The 17225-nt window shown below is 35.0% G+C and overlaps 2 protein-coding genes across 3 annotated transcripts in view; both read left to right on the forward strand.

The window, feature by feature from the left end:
- The first annotated feature begins 378 nt into the window (after positions 1–378).
- On the forward strand, positions 379–6112 carry LOC127177269 (PYD and CARD domain containing). Of its 2 annotated transcripts, none has more exons than XM_051129461.1 (5): positions 379–543; positions 3171–3419; positions 3512–3568; positions 4160–4264; positions 4433–6112. In XM_051129461.1, exons 1-5 carry the CDS (start codon positions 498–500, stop codon positions 4915–4917), a joined length of 942 nt encoding a protein of 313 aa, XP_050985418.1. In that variant the 5' UTR covers positions 379–497; the 3' UTR covers positions 4918–6112. The 2 variants fall into 2 exon arrangements, with proteins under 2 accessions (XP_050985418.1, XP_050985428.1); XM_051129471.1 differs by having other exon boundaries at positions 3214–3419.
- A 1416-nt stretch (positions 6113–7528) lies between these two features.
- LOC127181924 (NACHT, LRR and PYD domains-containing protein 1 homolog) overlaps positions 7529–17225 on the forward strand; it is a 28534-nt gene continuing 18837 nt past the window's right edge. Inside the window, exons 1-8 of the mRNA XM_051136945.1 lie at positions 7529–7680; positions 11062–11157; positions 11594–11707; positions 12127–12237; positions 12851–12955; positions 14415–16134; positions 16574–16651; positions 16733–16807. Of these exons, the coding sequence (XP_050992902.1) occupies positions 7668–7680; positions 11062–11157; positions 11594–11707; positions 12127–12237; positions 12851–12955; positions 14415–16134; positions 16574–16651; positions 16733–16807 (2312 nt within the window). The 5' untranslated portion in view covers positions 7529–7667. The remainder of the gene's footprint in view (positions 7681–11061; positions 11158–11593; positions 11708–12126; positions 12238–12850; positions 12956–14414; positions 16135–16573; positions 16652–16732; positions 16808–17225) is intronic.

Genomic DNA, 17225 nt, shown 5'->3' on the forward strand with positions numbered 1-17225 from the left:
GGAAAAAAAGTGTTAAGCATGTTTTATGCAGATTTTTTTTTTTCTTTTGGAAGTGAAATCAGTTTTATGTCCAATTAATCATGGTAAAATGTGAGTAAATTGCCAGTATATAAAACAATAATACCTCTTAATTTTTACTCTATTTTTCTCTCTTAAATGTGTCTCACCCACGCACAGACATGTTCAAACATAGTTTTGTTGTCTGATAAAAAAAATATTTTTGGCATGCAACATGCATTTCACAATGGGCTGTTCCTTGCAAATAACAGGCCAAGGCTAAAACTCACAGATTATATGAACAAGGCGGTGTTTTGCCGCGCGAATCAGCTGGACCAATCATATCTTTTAGCATAAACAAACCACTTTCGTTTTGTCTGATTAAACACCACCTCTAAACAACGAAGAGTTCAAGCGGGTTAGAATCGACAGGTTTACAATTTAAAACTTTTTTAATAGATAATCTTCTGCATTCGTGGGTTTGGTGTTAACCACAAAAAATGAGCGAAAACAACCACGAAAGAGAGAAGCGTGAGGAATGCAAAGGTAACGTTACAAATCACATATGATGCAGTGATAGCTTACGTGTTATCAAAACACTGTGCTTTTGTTACATTTCATTAAATAGAATTAAAGTAACCAGGATTCGTACAAGGTGCCAAAAGTGCCTGAAAGAATTTAACTTTTTAAAATGTAAGTCCTGGAAACTCTTGAAAGCAGACAGATTTATGAAAAGGTACTTGAAAAGTGTTACTGCAAAGCTATATGAAATCAGTGTGTGTTTTTGTACTGTTGCAGTGGTTGTTTCAGACGACCACAATTATTTATAATTATTGAGGTTGATGTACCTAATTCATAATGTAATTATTTTATACGGCACAAGGGGGAAAACTATAAGAATAGACAAGCACCAATTCGCCAATACGTTTTCGTGTATTGTTTTTAAAGACATCTGAAGCCTTTTCATAGCTTAATGTAAGGGACAGAACAAAAGAATATTCACATCGTTAAATTAAAGTTGGTGGAAACTTAATCTTCCTCCGCCGGGGTGTCCGTCATCTCTGTTCAGCATTCAACAAGTGCGCCCGAGTTCGGTCGCTTCCGGTATTAGCGGAATTATTATCGATTAGCCTTTTTCACGGTGCGCGTTCGGAACCCGGAAGCGTCGAATAGTTGTGTCAAATAACTCCCGCTGTAGCCTGTATGAATGGTAGTGCCCATAGCACGGGATGGTTGTGATTTATTACTGAACAATTCATCATAGATGTTTCATCAAAACACATTAAACACAGTTTCCGATCATTAATCGGGTATGACGAAACGATGAAAAATGTTGTCCTGATATTCCGACGCACATTTCATGATTTAAATAGGAGCGCACAAGCTGCGTATGCACAGTAAGACAGACCAGCTTATTATTTAAAAAATGCAAGAATAGCATACAAACAACACATCACATTAAAGAGTAACAAAATCGGACAAGCTTATCACAGGTGTTTATTAAGATAACAATATTGCATTGCGCAATAACAAAAACAATAACTAATAATTATTCAATAATTATTTATTGGGGTCAATTCAGGAATGAACTCAACAATTCCACTTCAAAGAAGGAAATGGAATTGGAATTGGAATTCAACAACAATTACAGGAAACAGAGTTGGAATTGAATTGGAATTACAGGAAGTGGAATTTAATTCAGGGAAATTCCAGTGAATTCCATTTATTGCTGTTTCTGAGCATTTATTTGTGATTGCATTTAGAGACATAGATTTGAACTTTATTTATGATGCTTTACAAATACCAAGTAATGTATGAAATAGAGTTGATCAAATGCAAGTAAATAAAAATGAGAACTGTACATTATGAATTAATAATTGAATGACAGTGGTGATAAGTTTCTGGATGTACTATACATTCAATATATGATTACCACATAATATATGTCTCAACTCACAAAAAAAAAAAATGAGTCATGTTCATTCATGTATTTCATTCACTTTTTATTGCATCGAATTATCATCATTTCCTGAAAATTGTCATCACTAAGATTGCATCTCTCAGGCCTAAATATCTCAAGTGGAATTTAGTGGAATTTATTTGATTTCAATTCTGTTTCCTGGCATCCAATTCAATTCCAATTCCATTTCCTGTCAGCTGCATGCAATTCCAATTGCAATTCTATTTCAGGAAGTGAATTGGAATTTACCATTCATTCTCAATTCAATTCATGAATGGCCCCAACCCTGCTGAGAATATATATACACACGGTTTTAATTTTATTTTAATGTTGTTGTTTTTATTATTGCGCAGTGATTACTACTACTATGTCACGTTTAAGATGATAACCAGTTATCTTAGAATAATTCTTGGATGAAAAATATACATTTATTTGAACAACTCCAATTTGATCTAATACGTGACGACTGTATCAAAAAGCAAAGCAAGTGCACGAAAGCAATGCTAACATTATTTCTGTTTAATTTGTACAGAATAATCGTGGTTAATGTTTTATGAGATAAGCTTGTCCGATTTTGTTACTCTTTAATGTGATGTGTTGTTTGTATGCTATTCTTGCATTTTTTAAATAATAAGCTGGTCTGTCTTACTGTGCATACGCAGCTTGTGCGCTCCCATTTAAAACATGAAATGTGCGTCGGAATATCAGGACAACATTTTTTCTTGTTTCGTCATACCCGATTAATGATCGGAAACTCTGTTTATTATGTTTTGATGAAACATCTATGATGAATTGGTTATTAATAAATCACAACCATCCCGTGCTATGGGCATTGTCGTTCATACAGGCTACAGCGGAAGTTAATTTACACAACTATTCGATGCTTTCGGGGTCCGAACGCAGACTATAATCAAAATCATTATCAATATCATGATTTTGAACACTGAAAGGTTATTAAAAGTCTATCTTGTTATGTTGTTTGTGTGTGTATGTGCCTGTGTGTATAAGGCCTGTATAGTTTTTCAATAGGCCCTATCTATAAAGTTTTTTAAGTGATAGAGGGAGAGAGATCCATGTATTCCCAACACAAGTGAACTTTTATTTTATTTTTTATTTTTTATTTTTTTTACTATTTTTATCGTTAGTCTCATTTTAAAGTTGAGTTACTACATTTTGATAAACAGCTTGTTTAAAAAAAAAAGATGTGTAAAAGAGGCAAAATTTGTGGATGACAACCGTGCAGAACTTATTCAAAGGGTTACTTCAGTAATGCCAATAGCGGATGAACTACTCAGCAAGGGCATGATACATGCCGAAAAATATGCAGAGATCAAAGCCGAAAACACAGATCAAGATAAAATGAGAAAGCTCTATGAATCATTAAAGTCTGGAGGTGACCAAGTCAAAAGGGCCTTTTATTATTTGCTGGAAAGGAATGAAGAACACCTCTTCAAAGACCTGGGTAAGAGAACATTTTTATTTATGAAGGAGATTTATGAGCACACTACAGTTACAGGTGTAATCTATGACATGATCTATGCTTACCGTCAACAGGTGGTGTCAGCAGGAAACGCAAACTTTCTGATCAGGAATCCTCAGTACCTTGTAAAAGTGAGTTTACCTTGCTAATAGTTGACATTCCTTGTTTGAAAATTATTTAGAAAAAGTCCCATCTCTTTTGGGACAATGTATATCTGCCACAGCTACATATATATACTGTATATATATATATATATATATATACAAAGTATAAAATCTGTCTGTATGTAGGCCTAATATCCTATTTAGCACCTTAAAAATAATAAATGTACAATAAAATGCAACTGTTGTGGATTAGTGTTACACAGGGATAGGATAAGAAAAGCAGTTTGTTTTTAACCATTAATTGTGGAAAATAGGAATAGGCCTACGTATGTTTAGTTTGTTTGTAGACGTTTGTAGATAAGTGCATCTGATTTAGATTTAGTTTGATTTGTGTATGCTACAGCTACTACTGTATCAGTGTTTTACAGTGCTTTACACACAGAAATCAATCACCATTTGGGAGGAATATAATATAAATATAAATCCATATAAACATCTGAAAGTTATCATATTGTACAAGTCCAACATTATTCATAATTACATTCATAATAGATTATATAAAGCTAATATAAAATAATGTCATCATCAAAAACTGTTCATGTGTCTTCTTTGTCACAGGACTTAATACTGAGAGTATTAAACAAGACAGTGCTTACTATAACAATGCTAGTATGCCAATACCAACACCAGCACCAACATACAATGTGACCAACATAATACATGGTAAGTTGAGATTTTGATAAATAAGAAAATCATTTATAAAATAGTTGTCAGCCATATGGAATGTTATATACACCACACAGTGTGTATACAATTGTGATTTACTGTAATTTATGTGTGGACACCACTAACTGTAAATATTATCTTTGTACTTTATGTTGCTGATGCTAGAACAAAGACCTCCTTATTCCATCAAAAATGCAATTGTAGCCAAAACAGAAAGAAAGACCCCTGCACCCAAAAAAGAGAAGAAACCATCAGTATTGAAGAAAGAGAAAAAAACTCCACCACAGAAAGAGAAGAAGCCTGCTGTTCCCAAAAAGGAGAATAAAACACCTGCACCCAAGAAAGAAAAGAAACCTCCTGCACCCAAGAAGGAGAAGAAAACTCCGGCACCCAAGAAAGAGAAGAAAACTCCGGCACCCAAGAAAGAAAAGAAAACTCCGGCACCCAAAAAAGAAAAGAAAACTCCTACACCTAAGAAAGGGAAGAAAACTCCAGCACCCAAAAAAGAAAAGAAACCTCCTGGACCCAAGAAAGCGAAGAAACCTTCTGTACCCAAGAAAGCAAAAAAGCCTCCTGCACCCAAAAAAAGAAAAGAAACCTCCTGCACCCAAGAAAAAGAAGTCAGCAGTCCGAAAATAATGGAATATTAAATATATATATATATAAACTGTATATATGTGACCCTGGACCACAAAACCAGTCTTAAGTCGCTGGGGTATATTTGTAGCAATAGCCAAAAATACATTGTATGGGTCAAATTTATTGATTTTTCTTTTATGCCAAAAATCATTAGGAAATTAAGTAAAGATCATGTTCCATTAAGATATTTAGTAAAATTCCTACTGTAAATATATCAAAACTTAATTTGTGATTAGTAATATGCATTAGTAAGAGCTTCATTTGACAACTTTCAAGGCGATTTTCTCAATATTTAGATTTTTTTGCACACTCAGATTCCAGATATTCAAACAGTCGTATCTCAGCCAAATATTGTCCTATCCCAACAAACCAAACATCAATGGAAATCTTATTTATTCAGGTTTCAGATTATGTATAAAGCTCAATTTTGATTATATAAGTATATATTTTAAAAGTTATGCATCACTTGGAATGGTTGTGCTATTTATACTTTAACTCTTGTTAATTTTGCTGATGTTTTCTGTCAGTGTTACTCAACAGAGTAAACAAAGGGAAAAAAGTATTTTTTCAGTGTTTTGCAATTTTCTTTTTTTCTTTCTTTTTGATGATGACGAAAAACGGATAAAGAGAAAATGCATATAAATTTACCCACATAAATATCCATTAGTCCCTCCACACAATTTGTTAATTTTGTTGGTGTTCGGTTGGGGACAGAGTGGACTTTAATTTCTTTGCCATGCTCCCCTTAACCATTATGTATGGTCTATTAAATAATAGTGATCTATAGCTTTTGTTATTAAAATGAATATTTAATGTAATAACAAAAACTTAAGACTTGGTAAGCTGTGTTTTTATCACAATTGAACACTAACTGATTAATAACAGGATCGTATTGTGATGCAAAGTCAGAGTAACCGAAGCAAAGACATGTCAAATGGAGTATTCATGCTCACTCTAAAGAAACTTAAAGGGATAGTTCACCCAAAAATGAAAATTCTGTCATTAATTACTCACCATCATGTCATTCCAAGACCTTTGTTCATCTTTGAATGACATAATCTTGAATGACTGTCAGCTAGTAAAATGACATTTGAACCGAGACTTCAGAGCTTGTGTTATAGGGCATGCCAGATGAAGCCTCGATTCGAGGCTTGTTAACACAGAAATCACTTTCGTAGAAGCCTAACTTTCTGTCCAGTCACGTAAGCGATTCACTTTGCTTGTTGTAATGTTTGACCCCCAGATCTTACTTTATTAAAATCAAGATCCTACTTAATTTTCATTGGGACTTATTTAATAATTACATTTTTAAATACCCAATCATACAAGTAATATGAAGAATACAAATTATTTCCGAAGAATTTAATATTTTTGCCATACGCAGTTAATATGTGTGTACACTATTCTTCTATTACATCATATTGATATTCGTACTGGCATTTAATGGCACTGTCTAATGGGTAAATTAGACACACCCATGTTTGTTTTTGTGAATTGTGGGGACTTTCCATAGACTTCTATAGATTTTATACTGACCAAACGATATTGTCTATCCCCTAACCCAACCCTAACCCTAAACCTAGCCCTCACAGAAAACATGTTTGCATTGTTACACTTTCAGATAAACATCATTTACTGTTTTTAATAATTTTTTAACATTGTGGGGACCATGTCAAAAATTTAAGGTTTTACTATCCTTGTGGGGACATTTGGTCCCCACAATGTAGCAAAAACAAGTACACACACACACACACACGGTTAGGCTTTTATTTGGGCATATAACATGAGTCGATCTATGGAAATTGTGGTGACCCTGATGAAAAAAACAGCATATGCTGGTAGGTATGTTTTGATGCTGGTTTAAGCTGGTCCTTTGCTGGTTTTTGCTGGTCCTTAGCTGGTTTATGCTGGTCCTTTGCTGGTTTTTGCTGGTCCAGCAAAAACCAGCATAAACCAGCAAAGGACCAGCTTAAACCAGCATCCCAGCATCAAAACATACCTACTAGCATATGCTGTTTTTTTCACCAGGGGAATGATTCTTCCGACGGAGCTTCACAGGTTTTTGGCTGCTATATGTTTTACTAACCACCAGATCGCGCTGTTTTCGACACTCTCGAAGCTTTGAATCTTTTCCCGAAAGAGTCAGAGGAAAGTCTCGGAGTTTCACGAGGCTTCATTTGCCTGTCAACTGTTGAATGAATGCGTGTCACGTCCTGCTTGTTTACTTTGAACTGGAAGACGCTCCCACTTTTGACGCGAGACCTCATGGCGCGTAGCAAACTTGTGGATAGTCTTTGGCTTTAAGTAATACAGACCCTCTCATCTCTCTGAGCTAGCAGAGAATTTGCATTTTTCAGTAAGGTTTTCTGCTTTGTTTAGACCAAAGCCAAAAACGACCTTTATTTTTACACAGAAAACACGCAGTAAATGCAAACCGGTAGATAATGAATTATAAAACTCTAAACTAAGATATGTATTATATATATAATATATAAACCACTGATCTATATATAACTGTCTATTATAGATCAGTGGTGCAAACCCTCTACTTTCGTTTTCGAAGGCGGAAGCCCTGAAGCTTTTTTTTTTCTTTTTTTTTTTTTTTTTTTTTTTTTTTTTTTTGTTTAAACGTAACAAGTTTAGCTAAACAAAATTTTGCAACCATGTAGACACGGTACATTTAAAAGTTAAAAGTAATTACGTGGCTGATCAGCATATCATTTTATTTCGCGGATAGAGGTTTTTGTTATTATCCAGCAAGATGAGCAGCTCTGGTAAGTGACAGAAACGCTCGTTCTTTTATGGACTGAAACATCATGAACCACAGCTGTTTCAAGATCTGGGTAGGAATCTGCTTAATTAAATAAGTTGAAACTTGAACCTACCATCCTTATGAAACAAAATATATGTGAACATACTGAAAAACATAAAGCAGTAGGAGAACTCTGGTAAAGTGAGCCACTGTTTCTGAAACGTACTGTAATTTAGATACCTATGTACTCTTTTTTTCTTTTATTTAATTTTCTTTTCTTTTCTTTTCTTTTCTGTTCTTTTCTTTTCTTTTCTTTTCTTTTCTTTTTTTCTTTTCTTTTCTTTTCTGTTACTTTTGTTTTTAAGGACCAGCTATAATATTTCAATATGAATACAGTTCATGTAAAGTGTTATTGGCAGGATATACAAATAAACATTTTTAGGTCATGCACTCCAGACAAATTTCTTTTCAGGTAAAGTGGGCCAGCCCTGATTTATCAAAAGTTATTCTTCATCTTGATTAAAAATACATGAGTTATTAACACATGATCAGACAAACATAAATATGTATAACCTACAGGTTATAAGTAAAATAAATCATGTGTAAACCCACATCTCAATTCATGCTTGAAATTCTGAAAAAAAAAAAAAAAAAAAAAACTGAAAGAACATGTTGTGTTGACATTAAGTTTGATGAAATCTGAATCTCAATCAGAATATTAATAAAAATCATAATATATTAAACATGCGACTAACACAACCAACAACAAACAGGCTAAAAATCTGATAGGAACATTTAAAATGGTAACTACATGTAAAAATGTTTTTTCTGTCTATGCTCTCTAAATACTTTAATCAATTTTAATTGTGTCTATATTTTAAAGCTTTTTATTCTACATCTATATTTTTCTCCTCTCATCCTTTCTTCACTCCACAGATTGAACATTATGCCTCGACTTTCTAATGTCTCTTTCCTTTCTTCCGTCTCTGACTTGAATTCCTGACTGCAGTTTCATTTCTATTTTTCAAAACTTTATTTTTGGGTGAACTAGCCCTTTAAAGAACTTCATTTTTATACCTCCACAGGTGCATCTATTATGTTCCCTTGTTTATCTAAGTGTGCACTTTTCCTTGTTTTAAACCTAGCCAACAAGCCACATGTTGACTGTGAAATGCAGACTAAGTTTGGGCACCCCTGCTCTAAACCGTTAGGTACAGAAAACAATATGACCTGTATACGCACTGCAAACAGAGTATATTCAGTTCTCGGACAGATATCCTGACATTTTTCTTTAGAATTTCCTAGTATAATTTAGAATTCATTGTTCCATCAATGATGGCAAGTCGTCCTGACCCAAATGCAGCAAAACAGACCCAAATCATGATACAACCCCAATTCCAGAAAAGTTGGAACGTTTCATGAAATGCCATAAAATCAAGAATATGTTATCTGTTCATTCTCTTTAACCTTTATTTAACTGACTAAAGTTGAAAAGAAAATATGTCCAATCTTTATAAGTGGCCAACGTTTAATTTCATTTGTATTTATTTTGTTTATTTTGGATCTTCCTGTTGGCACGCCTCCTCCATTAAGAAGAATACAGCTCATTCAACAGTCTCTGCCCAATTGGCTTAACAAAGGGGTCGCGGCTCAAGGTGTCTGCTACCACATTCGCTTTTCTGGGCAAGTGCTTCAGCTTAAATGTGTCTGACGCAAGTTTTAGAACCCATCTCACCTCATATGCATCAAGTTTTGGCTTAGTAAGAGGGTTATTATCTGTCCAGATGGTGAATTTGTGGCTTTTCAGCCAGTGGCTGAACTTCTCACAGACACTCCACTTTAGAGCCATAAATTTGAGTCTTTGAGTTGGATATCTGCACTATGATGCACTGAGAGTCTTGCTTGCAAAAGCAATTGGTCTGGCTCAGAGTTCCCCTTTGGGCACTTGCAACAATACAGCTCAGACCACTGAAGACTAATTGTGTGAAAATACTGAAGACAGATTAACCAATTCGGAATGCGTTGCAGGTTATATTAATTTAGGCCTAAATACAATAGAACTGTTACAATAATGTTCTATTTTCTGTAAATTGTTTTAAAAAAATACTTTAAATAAATGAATATACCTATTTATTTGCATTGAGGTCAAACTTTTTAGTTTCTGCCTGGCTACTGGGGTGCTTTAAGGCTCAGTGCTTGGACCTCTTCTCTGTCTACATGGCATCACTAGGATCTGTCATTCAGAGACATGGCTTTTGATTCGGCCATAGCTGCTGGCATCTCAGCTTGTCCAGTAGACACTTCTTGCTGGATGAAGGAGCATCATCTTCAACTCAACCCTGCCAAGACAGAACTGCTTGTGATTTTGGGCAACCCAATGCTTCATCACAACTACTCCATCCAGCCAGATGCATCAACCATAACTCCATTTAGGAGAGCCAGGAACCTTGGAGTTGTGATTAATGAGCACTTAAACTTTACAGACCACATTGCTAGAACTGTGCATTCCTGCAGATTTGCCTTGTACAACATAAGAAAGATCAGCCCCTTCCTATCAGACTATGCTACACAACTCCTTGTCCGAGCTCTTGTTCTGTCCAGGCTGAATTATTGTAATGCTCCTTTGGTAGGCCTTCCAGCATGTACTATCAAACTGTTGCAACTAATCCAGAAGTGCCAGAAAGAGTGTCTTTAACGTGCTGAAAAGAGCACACGTCACACTTTTGTTCACTAATATGCACTGGCTACCAAGCAGCTCCCATCAGATTCAAGGCAGTGATGTTTGCCTACAAAACAACCACTAGCTTTGCACCCCATTCATAAACTCACTAATTCAGACATATGTGCCCTCCAGAAGCATTGTGATGCCATCCCAAAGAGGCACAAAATCACTTTCACAGACCTGGACATTGACTGTACCCTATTGGTAGAATGTCTTGCCAGTTTCAAGTCAATCAGCTGAGTCCTTATAGCCATTTTCAAAAAATGTGTATTATTCATTGACGCTTGACCTGTTAATGCTAGCACTTATATTATTGTTCTTCTGATTTGTAAGCTGCTTTGGATAAAAGCACCTGCCAGATAAATAAATGTGAATGTAATGTTAATCATTAGCCTACCTTTAACATGATTAAGTAAATCTGTGGCTGAGTTCAGAATGGCATACTACTGTATTACTCTTACTAGTAAAAGTAATATGCTATGCTATTCAGCATATAGCACCCAATCCCAAGTGTACTGAACTCTGTCTCATAGTACTACAAACCACATCCCCACAATTTACTGCTACTGTTGTCACTAGAACCGCTCTTCTACATGAATTTCCTTACACATCCTTCTAAGTAAAATGCATGTGATTCAATCCAATGGTTCTGTTGGACTGTGTTTTTCCCCTTGACTACAGGTTGGACCGCTGCTGTCATGAAATCTCTGTTAGATCAGTTACATCAATTCAAAGTGGAACTGGACAATAAGCTGAAAAGAGATACATATTTAACAGGTAATGTAATTTGCTGATTCTTTCAGAGAGGATGCATTATGTAATACTATGTGAAGAATAAAAACCTGCTAAGTTTGCACAATTTCTCATAAGCCTGTATTAATCATTAGCACTACAATGAGTAAGTAAATGTATGGCTGAATTCAGAATAGCATACTAGTAGGTATAGTATGCTATGCTAGTCTAGTACCTAATCCCAAGTGTTTCGAATTGCGTCCCACAAGTTACGGCTACCTACAAGCTATGCCTCCTACAAATAAATATCCAGCTAGGGAATGTCATCAGAGTCCCTTTCTCAGGATTTGATGATGTTGTCACTAGTACTGCTTTTCAGGCACTGCTCTTTTTCTACATTAATTTCCTTGCACATCCTTTAAAGTAAAATGTATGAAAAGACTGCTGGTTCAGAGAGGCTGATATTTTTCCCTCACTACAGGTTGGAGCGCTGCAGACTCAACGACTGAAAGTGCTGTCATGGAATCTCTAGTACAAAAAATAACACAGCTAGGAGACAAACTAGACAGAGTGCTGAAAATGGATAAATCCATTGGTAATGTCATTCACTATTACTTTCAGAAAAGAGTATTGCATTATGTAAAACTATGTGATCAATAAAATATGCTAAATATGCCTTAAAATACATTCTTTTAAAATACATCTTGACATTAAAATATCCATAGATGCTGGTATGGCAATAAAAGCAAGCAAAGACACAAAGATCCCAAGTGTATTGAACCGTGTTCCCATAAGTTTTCCCTATTATAAACTGTAGCCTATAATACAGACTATGCCCCCTACAAGGAAACATCCAGTTAGGGCATGTTATCAGCTTCTTCACGGGAATCGATGATGTTATCACTAGCACTGCTCTTTTTCTACAATAATTTCCTTGCACATTCTTCAAGGTAAAATGTATCTAATTCATACCACTGGCTCTGTTGGGCTGATTTTTTTTCTACCTGATTACAGGTTCGAGTGCTGCAGTGCTGAGTGATAGTGCTGTCATAGAACAGCTAGAATATCTAATACATCAATGCAGAGATGAACTAGACACAAGGCTGACAATGGATAAACCATCTGGTAATGTTCCTTATCCCAATTTAGCCTTTTTTTTCATATTAACTGATGAACTCTTACACATTTCTGTGAATGTTAAACAATGAATGTTTTTTACTCGAAACACTGATGGGATTTAGTTGTAATTAAATACATTATTTTATTCCAAGAGCATTGTATTTATAATTATACTTATAGCAGATTACAACACTTACAGTAGGAATAACTTTTGGGAATATGGTTATAGCCTTATAAAATTAACTTTTCTAGAATTTAATGTAGATATGCAATATCATTGTATTTGCAGTAATTATGGCCACTCTCTGTAGAATTAAAGGTACTGTATTTTTTACAGGTACAGCAGTTTTTAATACCGTGCATAACATGCCTGTGATGTCACTTTAAAGGGCGCTTTGAGACATCACACCTGTGTATGTTACCACAACCACAAGCTATGCCCCCTAGGGCCTCTGCAAATAAATATCCAGCTAGGGAATGTCATCAGAGCCTCTTCTTTGGGATTTAATGATGTTGTCACTAGAACTGCTTTTCTTCTATGTTAATTTCCTTGCACAAGTATGCAAAGATATGCAAAGACTGCTGCTTCAGAGAGGCTGATATGTTTCCCTGACTACAGGTTGGAGCGCTGCAGACTCATCAACTGAAAGTGCTTTCATGGAATTTGTGGCACATCAACTTACAGAAATAGAAGATGAACTAGACGAAATGTGTAGTTTACCTGGTAATGTTATTTACTATTACTTTCAGAAAAGAGTATTGCATTATGTAAAAATGGTAAGTTAAAACAATTTATCATGATTAAGTAAATCTATGGCTGAATTCAGAATAGCGAAAGCTACTCAATTACTTCGGCTGATAAAAGTAATATGCTATGGTGTACAGCCAAGTGACACAAGGTGCTAAATTAGTCATTCCAGACTAACTCACAGAACATCTAGTACATCAAAGCAGAGATTAACTACACAAAAGAGTGAAAATGGTTAAATCAGTTGGTAATGTTCCTTATCCCAAAGTGGTTTTGTACCAATTTAGCCTCTTTTTTTTAAATTTTTTATTTATTTATTTATTATTATTTTTTGCATATTAACAGATGAACTCTTACACATTTCTGTGAATAATTTTTGTTAAACAATAAATGTTTTTTTTTTTTTTTTTTTTTTTTTCCGGCTTGAAACACTGATGTGATTTAATAAAATATATTATTTTATTCCAAGAGTATTATATTTATTGTTATACCTATCCTCCTGACTACCAGGAAAAAAAACTACTGAGGTTTTAGTATTTTTATTTATGTCATTATATAGTTTTGAGCATAAGAAAAATAAATAAATAAATAAATAGATAAAATTTTTGAAAAATGAGATTTTATTCATATGTTATGCTACATGCTCTGTAGAGGACACCAGGGTCCTCATTTATCAACAGTGCATAGAAAAGACTCTATATGTTGTCCTACGAATGAAATTTAGAATGTGTGTAAGTACAAAAAAATCTGAATTTATCAAACGTGCACACGTGTTTCTTACACACACCAGTAAGTTATCATTGTCGATAAATCCCACATGTTCTTAAGGACCATGCTCGTTCACGATCATGGTCATTTGCATTCAGAAATGCTTCCAGTTAACCATATTTGAGGGCCCAGGACTTTAAAAAATCCTGTTTTTTAAAAAATAAAAAGACATTAATAGATATAAAGCAAAAAGAGTGGGAATTTTGTTTTAGTCACAAATCTTTTTTTTCATTCTCTTTTGCGCTCTCCACACTCCAGGTTATTAGCGACATCTAGTGATTTTAACCTAGCATAATATTTTAGGGCAACACAACAGATTTGTTGGTGTGTCTTTTCATATTGCAGAGTGTAATTTACTAGCTAGCAGTAGTAAGAAAAAAAAAACACTAGTTCATAGTGTTAGTTTATAGTGATACAACGTTTGCTATCTACTTCACAGTAATTCTGATTGTTAACAATACTCATTTATAAAAACAATATAGGCTATAAGTATAGTAAATATATTTTAAAATTATAAAGTATTTTAAATTTTAAGGTGTCTATAGTATTTGTAACTAGCTACATATAAAACAATAGACATCTATGAACATCTAATTAAGTGTGTGTTTTTAAGTGAAAATGAACATGAAAGTCAGTGATGTTTACCAGTGTTTTATGCTTCCTTTAGTACTCTTACCTAGGTACAAGAAATTATCGGATTCATGTAAGCTTTGGATGAAGTATCTTTTACCTGATGCACTTGTGGATCTGGCCACCCATTATACTGAACCAGTGCTCATAAAGAGGAGCAAAGAGCAGACTGAGAAATACTGTCAAGGATATGTGAAGTCTGTGCACGCTTCTGGAACGGGAACATCATCTCAATTGTTATCAAATGACAGGAATCACAGCATCAGAATAGATCAGTTGTTCAGTCCCGACTGTGATGGAAACACACCAAAAACTGTTATTCTTGTTGGTGATTCTGGAAAAGGGAAAACCTTAATGCTACAGAAGATCATGTGGGACTGGGCTTCTGAAGAACTTTACACTTTAAACTTTGATGCAGTTTTTCTTCTGAAGTTTGATGAGCTGAAGTGTATTTCTGAGGAGATGAGCTTGAATGAGCTCTTGAGCTGGAGCTGCAGTTTAACATCAGATCAGATCTTAGAGATACTGAAGTTAACACCAGAGAAAGTCCTCATCCTCATTGATGGAATAGATGAGTTCTCATACAATCCACACATTCAAATGTCATCGCCCACTGATCCATTCCAGAAAGCCCCAATTATGGACATTCTTAACTGCCTGCTAAGGGATCTGTTGCTACTTGAGTCACCTGTGATTGTCACCTCTAGATACACAGTTGCTGCTGAATTAAGCAATCTGTTTAAAAGACCTCAGCGTTTCACTGAGATTGTGGGTTTCTCTGAGAGAGGGGTGCAGGAGTACTTCCAGAAGTTCTTTCAGAATGAGAAACTCTTCAGGAAATCATATGAGAGTGTGAAGGCAAATGAAAGCCTCTTGGCTGCCTGTTCTGTGCCTTTGCTGTGTTGGATGGTCTGTTTATGTCTGAAGAAGCACTTTATACGTGATGATCATGTGATGAGAGAACTAAAGACAACCACCTCCATATATGTGCACTTAGTGTCCACTCTACTGGAGCATCATGACCAGAGTCAGTCTGTCCTCACCATGCTGAGGAGTCTGGGTCAGCTGGCAGAGGAAGGGGTGAAGAAGCAACAAGTCCTTTTTGATGAAAACTGTGTGGCCAAGACTGGCTTAGATCCTGCTATTACTCCATTCTTGTATAAATATGAACAGTTCTTCAAGTTGTATAAGCATTTCAGCTTTCAGGAGTTTTTCACTGCTCTTTATTATGTCTTGCTGGATGAAGAAGAGTCCTGGTGTAAAATCAGTGAGCTGTTTAACTTGATGGAATCTGAGGCTATAATTTACAGGTCATCTCTGATTTTTAGAGGTAGGCTGTCAAATCCCATCCCTTCAGTCATGATGTTTCTCTGTGGTCTCTTTAATGACAAGGTGAGCAGCTCAGTCTTTGAAAAGATCAAGTGTGCTGTTCCTCAAATCATAAAAATGAAGAAAAAGCAACTAAAGAAAAAGGTGATGGAAAAGATTCCTGCAATGACACGGCAGTATGGATTAGAGTTATTTGCTCTCCACTGTCTATATGAGCTCCAGGATGAGAGATTAGTTGCAGAAGCTCTTAAAACACACAGTTTCATTGATCTGTCTAACGTTTCTCTGAGGAGCACAGACTGTTGGGTGCTGCTGTACTGTCTTCAGTGCTGTCCACACATCAGAAACCTGAACCTCATGTACTGTGATTTAACAGCTGAGAAACTCAAGGTTCTTCAGCCAGTGCTCTGTATGTGTGAGAATATGAGGTTAGTGCTGCTTGTATAAAGAAACATTCTTTTTAACATATAAGTTGCATTTTATGTTATCTTATTTAATGTATATTTTACATCTTTTTTTGTTGTATGTATTTGCAATTGTTTTTACACTTGCAATTGTTCGTCTGTATTGATCTATGTTATGACTTGACATTTTTAACATGAATAGAATAATGATATTTCTATGCACATGCAAGAGTTTTCTTTATTTCTCAGATATTAGTCATCCTTTTATTTATTTACCCATATGTCATGTTTATGTCACTGCCTACTTTAATTTAAAAATGTTGTAAAACATTTACCATTATATAAGTGTTATTATATTATATTATATTATATTATATTACATTACATTACATTACATTACATTACATTACATTACATTACATTATATTATATTAATATAAATTATTTTTGTTTTTGACTCAAGGATGTCAGTAGAGCATCTGTCAGAAGTTGGAGATTTGATCCAGATTCTTGGTGAAGCAAAAATCTTGAGAGAGCTGAAGTAAATTTACTTATTGGCATTTTAAATATAATAATGTACTAGTTGTTTATTTAGATTATCTCTTTTTTTCTGACTTGGTAGAGTTCAGGAGGATGAATACAGTTCTGAGAGTCCCAGATGGTCACTTCACCTGTCAGTCACTTGTGGAGATGTCTTGTAAGAAACTATTGCACAACATAATCTTTCTTATATACTTGCTATCATTCACAGTGAGTGTACAGTGCTGTTGTCAAATGTTCCTCTGCATCTCTGTGTCTGTTTCAGGTTGTCTTTGACCTCCTCAGAAAAGAATCCATCATTTCCAACAGTCTTAAACATCAGTCTTACATGTCCACAATCAGAGATATCCAGCACTGACTGGACACTCTTCTTACAGAGACTCAGCAGGGCAGGAAAAGTAGCAGAAGAGTAAGACAACATTAATTTTATTTTTTATTTTATTTAATTGAATGAGTAGATTTGCTGTTATTCAAACATGTTGTGGTCAAATATATTTTGCCAGCTCTTCAGCTCTTGATGAGCATGTCAGTTTGCTGCTGTCTTCATTTCACTCTGTGGGTTTGAAGATGTTGGA

The sequence above is a fragment of the Labeo rohita genome, chromosome 2, assembly GCF_022985175.1.
Source record: "Labeo rohita strain BAU-BD-2019 chromosome 2, IGBB_LRoh.1.0, whole genome shotgun sequence".
In the NCBI taxonomy this organism is placed as follows: Eukaryota; Metazoa; Chordata; class Actinopteri; order Cypriniformes; family Cyprinidae; genus Labeo; species Labeo rohita.

Excerpts from the sequence above, each read along its gene's own strand:
- LOC127177269 (XM_051129461.1), top strand. The coding sequence starts at position 498 with ATGAGCGAAAACAACCACGAAAGAGAGAAGCGTGAGGAATGCAAAG. Across the intron at positions 544-3,170 it reads GAAGCGTGAGGAATGCAAAG|AGGCAAAATTTGTGGATGAC; the intron begins GTAACGTTACAA and ends GATGTGTAAAAG. Across the intron at positions 3,569-4,159 it reads ATCCTCAGTACCTTGTAAAA|GACTTAATACTGAGAGTATT; the intron begins GTGAGTTTACCT and ends TCTTTGTCACAG.